Source organism: Carya illinoinensis, chromosome 8 (genome assembly GCF_018687715.1).
Source record: "Carya illinoinensis cultivar Pawnee chromosome 8, C.illinoinensisPawnee_v1, whole genome shotgun sequence".
NCBI lineage: Eukaryota > Viridiplantae > Streptophyta > Magnoliopsida > Fagales > Juglandaceae > Carya > Carya illinoinensis.
This window is the reverse complement of record NC_056759.1, coordinates 38,146,923-38,154,262: the sequence shown is the minus strand read 5'-3', so window position 1 is coordinate 38,154,262 and position 7,340 is coordinate 38,146,923. Positions and strand designations below refer to the sequence as shown.

General features: G+C 38.0%; 1 protein-coding gene across 3 annotated transcripts; it reads left to right on the top strand.

Moving 5' to 3' along the window:
- The first annotated feature begins 803 nt into the window (after window positions 1-803).
- On the top strand, window positions 804-4,388 carry LOC122318963 (SRSF protein kinase 1-like). 3 transcript variants are annotated; one of them, XM_043136761.1, is made up of 5 exons: window positions 804-1,008; window positions 1,110-1,404; window positions 2,046-2,840; window positions 3,789-3,836; window positions 3,918-4,388. In XM_043136761.1, exons 2-5 carry the CDS (start codon window positions 1,222-1,224, stop codon window positions 4,233-4,235), a joined length of 1,344 nt encoding a protein of 447 aa, XP_042992695.1. In that variant the 5' UTR covers window positions 804-1,008; window positions 1,110-1,221; the 3' UTR covers window positions 4,236-4,388. The 3 variants fall into 3 exon arrangements, with proteins under 3 accessions (XP_042992695.1, XP_042992694.1, XP_042992697.1); XM_043136763.1 differs by having other exon boundaries at window positions 840-858; XM_043136760.1 differs by having other exon boundaries at window positions 804-1,404.
- Window positions 4,389-7,340: the final 2,952 nt, after the last annotated feature.

The following is a 7,340-nucleotide window of genomic DNA, read 5'->3' as shown; positions in this document are numbered from 1 at the left end:
GCTTCATTCAATCATAGTTTGTCTCATACTAATGCCTTTCAATCATCTTTGTAAGTTGTGCGCTATTTTTTATCTGATGCGAGTGTGGTTGGAAGCTAGCCCTAGATGATCCATCTGTTGAACTTCTTTGATACGTGATATATAGCTCAATACGGAACGGGAGGGAGTATGGCCACTTTGATTTGGTACATGAACTTGATTTAGTTAAAGAGATAAGATTAAAGGAGCACCGACAAGGGACCGCTTGTGAAACACAGACCATCAAATCACTTTATAATAGAATTAGATGGATGTGAGAAAAAACAACAACGATCATCTCTACCTATTGTGTTGTCAATTAATAATCTTGTTTTGATAACTGTTCCTAAATTTTGCCTTCAGAATACCATTACCTCTGGTTTGACATCTTATCTCAATTCAATTTATTTTATTTTATTTAATTATTATAATTTTTTTAAATTTTTAAATAAAATAAAATAAATAATTTAATTTTTTTAATTTTAAAACAAAAATAATTTTAATAAAATTTTATTTAATTTTTAATTTTAATCTCAACTAACCTTACCTGAAAATAGTCAGTAACATAAGTGAATTATTTTTTTGTGTTACCTTTGAGAAATATTAAACAAGAGATGGGATATCCTGCATTGAAATTCAAAGTATTTAATTGCCAATAAGCAATTAGGAAACATAGAAGATTTTGGATCATTTTCTTTTTCAAAGTAAAATAAAAATAAAAAATAAAGAAAAAGGTGAGAATAAAAGAGAGAGAAGCAAAGAAATAGGCAAATAGACCCACCGGCTATAAGAAGGCAAAGAGGAAAGGGGAAGGAAGGAAGAGGAGAAAAAGGTGGAGAGGTAGAAAAAGTCCCTCAGTTCCCATGGAAGGCCACAAACACAAAAAGAAATATCAATAAAAATTATTCGTAACATTGAAAATCCAATAACAAAGAAAGGAAAGAGTATCCACATAAACATACATCATCACCTGCAAGTTTGCAACTGCAAGTTACATAGACGACTCCCACCTTGTTTTCTTTACCTTTTCGTTTTGGTCGACTACTCTTCTCCGTATCTCATATCTATCCATTTCCTTTCTCCTCGCCCAGGATTTTTTTTGTTACTGTAGAACCGGAAAGAAAAGGAAGGGTGTAGAATTGGATCAAAGCCAGACAATTAATCAATTATATATCAGATCACACGGTTCAGAGAAAAAGAGAGATGTCGTGTTCATCGTCGTCAGGTTCGGAGGAAGATGATGAGGGAATGGAGTCGTACAGGAAAGGAGGGTACCACGCCGTCAGAGTTGGGGATCAGTTCGCGGGTGGCCGCTACATCGCTCAGAGAAAGTTGGGTTGGGGTCAGTTCTCCACCGTCTGGCTCGCCTACGACACTCGAACCTCTGTACGTTCCCTTTTCTTTTCTTTCTTTGTTTTTGTTTCTTCTTATTCAAATTCGTGATTTTTAATGGGTTTGGAATGTTTCCATCCTTTCGTTATTGATTTCCCTTGGCATCTCTATGTCTTACCTTGTTTTTGTATTCAATATACGTTATCGATGGCTGTGTGAATCTTTTATCGGTTGATCAAAATTGTTGGAATATTATGATTCATGGATCATGTTTGCTGTTTTTATGGACCGGATTATTGCAAGAGATTCGTTCCTTACCCTTTTTCGCCCTACGACAATGCAAATTGCAATCTTAATTGGTATGATGAGTGACACGACACGACACGAAACGAACCTGGGTTTTAAGTTTCGAAGGAGATACGAGGATTTGAGCGGTTAAAATGATCAATCTTGTAGGGATACCAATTGATCTGAATTACGCAACTTAGCACGGTCACAGCTCTTAGTCCAGTGGTATCCCAGATAGTTTCTTCACACACACATACCGGCGCAAGCATTGTTTTGTTCGATCATGCAATATGTAGCAATATCATTTTTTGACGAGTCAGAGACACTGCGTCTTTTCCTTCTGTGGCAAGCTTCACTCTTTGCATTTATTTGTAGTCTCATTTACCTTTTTATTTTCCATTGGTCAGGAATATGTGGCTCTCAAGATCCAGAAAAGTGCAGCACAATTTGCTCAAGCTGCTCTTCATGAGATTGAAATCCTCTCAGCTAGTGCCAATGGTGATCCTTCAAATTCCAGCTGCATTGTGCGACTCATCGACCACTTCAAGCATACTGGCCCAAACGGGCAGCATGTATGCATGGTCCTTGAGTTTCTTGGTGATAGCTTACTCCGGCTGATCAGGCATAACCGATACAAAGGCCTTGGATTGAATAAAGTTAGGGAGATCTGCAAGTGCATTTTGATAGGTCTGGATTACTTGCATAGAGAACTTGGTATAATCCACACTGACCTAAAACTTGAAAATATTCTTCTCTTTTCCACCATTGATCCTACCAAAGACCCAGTTAGGTCTGGGCTAGCACCAATTCTTGAAAGACCTGAAGGGAATCCAAATGGTGGAAATACAATGAATATCATTGAAAAAAAGTTGAAGAGGAGGGCTAGGAGAGCCGTTGCAAAGATATCAGAAAGAAAAGCTTCCATGGGAGGAGTGGTATTCGAAGGAGCTGAAAAATCACAGAAAAACCTGGATGGGATTGATGCGAGATGCAAGGTTGTGGATTTTGGAAGTGCATGTTGGGCCGATAAGCAGTTTGCAGAAGAAATCCAAACTAGGCAGTATAGAGCTCCTGAAGTTATACTACGAGCAGGCTATTCCTTCTCTGTTGATATCTGGTCATTTGCTTGCACTGCCTTCGAACTTGCAACTGGGGACATGATGTTTGCTCCCAAGGGTGGAGAGGGCTTCAGCGAGGATGAGGTAAGGTGGTTTTTTGTGGTCTTCAGAGCTTGATCCATTACAATATGATGCACCATAGAAATTAGGAGCAGATTAGTTCAACTAGATAACTTCACAATTTATCTTGGAGGTTATGAGTGGAAATGGGAAGTTAAGGGAACAATAAGGTGAAGGATAGGAAAAAATATGTGATACCATTACTATCTGTACATATTTGTGCGGGCACACGTCTGTTCACATGTGTCTAACCTCTACCTTATATCCAGTTAGTTTAATTTTTGGTATTGTCTGTCACCCACTTTAGTTAGGCAGCATGCTTTTGTTTTGAGTAATGAGCACATAATAAACTTCACATGCTCTTCCCCCGGCCCCCCTTCTCTTTTTAATATCCCTTGCTTCTTGTATGGAAGAGCAGCCAAGGACATAGTTGGTGTGGTGGATGGGAACAGAAATATCAAAGAAAAAACAAATTTCATATATGCACAGTAGCTATTTATGCCAAACAGAGTCATAAAGAAATGTCAAACAGGACTTTTAACATTATTTTCTAGGCATGGCATAATGTTTGAATTACCAATTTTATAGCATGTCACAGTGAACCAATTTTGAAGTTTCATGTTTTTTCGTGGGTGGGTGGAAAGATAAGCAGCGTAAAGTTTCGTACTGTTCTTTTGTTGTACACTTGTGAAATTAGATTGTTTGATGATCTATATTGATGATTGTGCTGGAGTTGGGATTTAGTCTAGAAGCAGTGTATGCAAAGAGTTAGTATAACACATGACCTTTTTTTGTGTTGTTGGTACTTGGTACGCACGTAATAACTTGCACTGAATGATCTAAAAATACACATTTCCATATCAACAATACCATATTAGTCATCTAAATGGTAACTCCAATGTCAGCTATTGCTATTATCTCTCTATGGTTTATATAGCAAGGTAATCGAACTTTTCATTTCATTTGTTTCAGGACCACCTTGCTCTAATGATGGAACTCCTTGGAAAGATGCCTCGAAAGGCGAGCACATTATTCTGCCACTACCCTCACATAGTTGTCCAGTAACTTTGTTTTTTATTTGTCTTGTGCTTTGATTGACAGGTAGCCATTGGAGGAGCACAATCCAAGGATTACTTTGATAGACATGGTGATCTAAAGAGGATTCGGAGGCTGAAATTTTGGCCACTTGATCGGTTGCTGGTTGAGAAGTACAATTTTTCAGAGAATGATGCTGGGGAGTTTGCAGAGTTTCTTTGCCCCCTTCTCGATTTTGCACCAGAGAAGCGACCAACTGCTCAGCAGTGTCTGCAACACCCATGGCTCAATCTCAGGAATTCAACAGAGGATGAGATGAAAAATGAAGCTAATCTGGGAAACGTGAATATTGGGATGAGCAACCTGGAGATTAAGATGGGTTGAGTGAACTGGGCATGAAAAATATTGGTACAGCCACACTTTTTTTTTCCAGAGTCCCTCCCTTCATCTGTATGACTGACTATTGATTGTATTTTTTTTTTTTGGTTACACTTCTAATAAGATTTATTTTTCTAATAAGATATATTTTTTGATTTACTCTATAAGATGAAAAAGCGGTGATGATTCTTTAAAGGGTATGAGAGATTTGACTGCAACTGTAAATGCCCTCTGGGAGCTAACCGGAACTAGATATTTATGTTATTCACGTGTTTAAGTCGATACGACAATCATGGATGATTGTTTTATTTTATTTTTTGCACTATAATGCGATACGATCTATTGGTGTTGTGTACGCAAGAAGAAAAGAAAAAAATAAAAATATAACTGGCTTGGTTTGTGTGTAAGAGGTAGCTTGATTCGGATCAGAGATAGTGTGGACTGAGAGGAGATGGTAGTTATTTGCTTTGATTCATATTGGCTTGGTTGCATTGCGTGTGGTGGCCGACCGTGCTATATGGGTGTCCGTGTGCTTGGTGCTTCTTCAGGTTTGGCCATTATCAGGAATTTATATCAATTGCTGTGCGAGTCAGGCTTAGCTGAAATGTCTTGGCCATGCACGCATTTATAGAGAGTTGATCGTCCCCAATAGTTTATTGCTACGTTCAGATCAACGGGTCCATTTGGGTTGGTGTCGTTTTCCTACCTTTTAGATTCCTGCTTGTGCGCTTAGTGAGGTAAAAAATAACTTAGAATGAAGTTGCTATGCCAACAAACCAACCATAAACAAACTTGGTAGTCTAAAATCACAGCCAGTACCTTAAAAAGAATTTTTGCCATGAAGATGATCTCAATTTGGTTGATTCTACTTGGATGTCATCTGTCAAAGAATCCAAAGTCCAGGTGATAACTTTCTTCAATACAAGAGCGTGGTAGAGGATTAGATGGATTGCGAAAGAAAGAAGCTAACTCGTTTGATTTCACTCTCATAAATTATGCTTGTTCAGCCAACCATGGTAGTACCATATCTTAGTCTAGCACATCTTATCAAAGTGAGAACTGGGCCCACGTATAATCAACGAATTGACTCGATCAATTATTGGAAATTTCCTTTTCTTCCAAGTCAATTATACTAAAATACTTAAGAACCAACCGAACCCAACCTCCAAAACAATATCACAACTCTAAAACGTATATGGTGCGCCACGCTGCCTTCTAGTACATCGTTATAATATCCTAATAAAACTCAGAACCCGAGCAACAAAGAAGATTTTAAATGCATTTCAATGGAAGGTCAAAGCTTTGTTAATTTCATCTTTTCTTAGAAGGTAATGAAAACTGGACCAGCACTTCCAGCTAACAAACGGTATATAAGCTATAATTTTTGTAGTGGCCAATATCTTCAATTAATAGCCAAGTGATATCATTTCAATGTCATGGATTGGTCGTACCAGCTTTGGAACTGGCTATGAAGTATTTATTTATATGCGAATGAATTGAATTGGGTAGGGATAGATCAACTACCAACAAAGCAGCACTCCACCATACAGCTCCCCTATCACTCTGCATTTGTCACATGGATCAGCATATTGATGTTTGAACAACTTTGTACTACACTTCATTGATTTTTATTTCTTCTTCCAGCAATAAAAAGAAGTAAACATGGAACAATCCGTACAGTGCGTTTGGTGCATAATCAGTGAGTAATTCATAGAAACCGATTTTAGCGATCCCACGTCCGAGGGAGATGACACTACTCTGAGCTTTTTGTGAATAGGCTCTAATATTTTGCCTCTCTATTCAACCAATGATAGATCCTCATATGCTCTATCTCCATTGTTATCTTCAACATATTACTGAGAGGATTGTTGAAGCTTGCAGAATCATATAGAAGGTCTGGAGTTAAAGTCTCAAGAAGCTAAACAGCAACAAAAAGGCTTGCATGTAATTGGTAGTTAAGTTAGTCATCCAATCATGAATATTAGTGGTCCAGATGGCAAGTTGTAAATAGTCCTTGTGTCTATTTAAATGAATTGATTGTATAGCACTGTAATTCAATTTCATACAATAATGAGAAGCACTGATTTTCTTCTTCTCTGATCTCTCTGTTTTCAAGATCGCTATATACAATTTTCTATACATTTTACATTGTATCATCGTGTATAATTCATTTTTTGTTGTCCTCTTAAGTTTTTTTTTCTTCAATCTTTCTATTTCTTTTTCACTTCTGTGGTGGATTCTAACTCTTCTGCACATTTTGAGTCTTCTGCGCATTCTGCTTATATGGCAAATGCTGATAGTTCTTCGAGAAACCCATCGGATGATTCTTCAAGTTCTTATTACTTGCATCCATCTGATAATCCTAGAGCACTCTTGGTTTCCGAGATCTTTACTGGTGAAAATTATATTGCATGGAGTAGATCCATCTCCATAGCTCTTACAATAAAGAACAAGATTGCATTCATAGATGGTACTCAGCCTCAATCCAATCTTGATGACTCTCGGACTCGAACTGCTTGGTTGAGAGCAAATAATCTTATTCTATCTTGGCTAATGAATTCTATAGCCAAAGAGATTCAAGGGAGTCTGTGATGACCCGCTTTTAAGTGTATTTTCGCTGAAATAATTGTTTTTATTTTAATTAATATATCAGATATTTTATTTTATTTTAACTGCGGTTTTAAAGTCGGTTTTTAATTTATTTTAATTTATTTGAGGTTGTGTTTTATTTCTTTTAGTTGTTTTTGTGGTTTTAATCTTTTTGGCGGTTTGTTTCTTTTCCCGGAATGAGGACTGGACCTCATTTCTTTTCACATCTTTTTTTCTTTTTCTCTTTTTCCTTTTTTCTTTTTCCCTTCTTTTCTTTTTTCTTCTTTTTCTTTTTTTTCTCTTTCTTTTCTCTCTCCTCTCTCCCCCGACTCGGACCCCCCCCCCCGTGCACTCTCTCTCTTCTCTCTCTCTCCCTCACGCCGGCGTCAACCTTCCCCAGCCCCTACCGCCGCCGTCCGGCCACCGTTCGGCCTCCCACCGGTCCCATTCTCTTCCTCTCCTTCCGGTCTACCTTCCCTCCAAAACCCACCCCCAACCGGCCGGCCATTTGGCTGGAAAAAG

Coding starts and splice junctions, on each gene's coding strand:
- LOC122318963 (XM_043136761.1), top strand. CDS start 1,222: ATGTCGTGTTCATCGTCGTCAGGTTCGGAGGAAGATGATGAGGGAATG. Junction 2,841..3,788: donor AGGGCTTCAGCGAGGATGAG/GTAAGGTGGTTT, acceptor CATTTGTTTCAG/GACCACCTTGCTCTAATGAT. Junction 3,837..3,917: donor TTGGAAAGATGCCTCGAAAG/GCGAGCACATTA, acceptor TTTGATTGACAG/GTAGCCATTGGAGGAGCACA.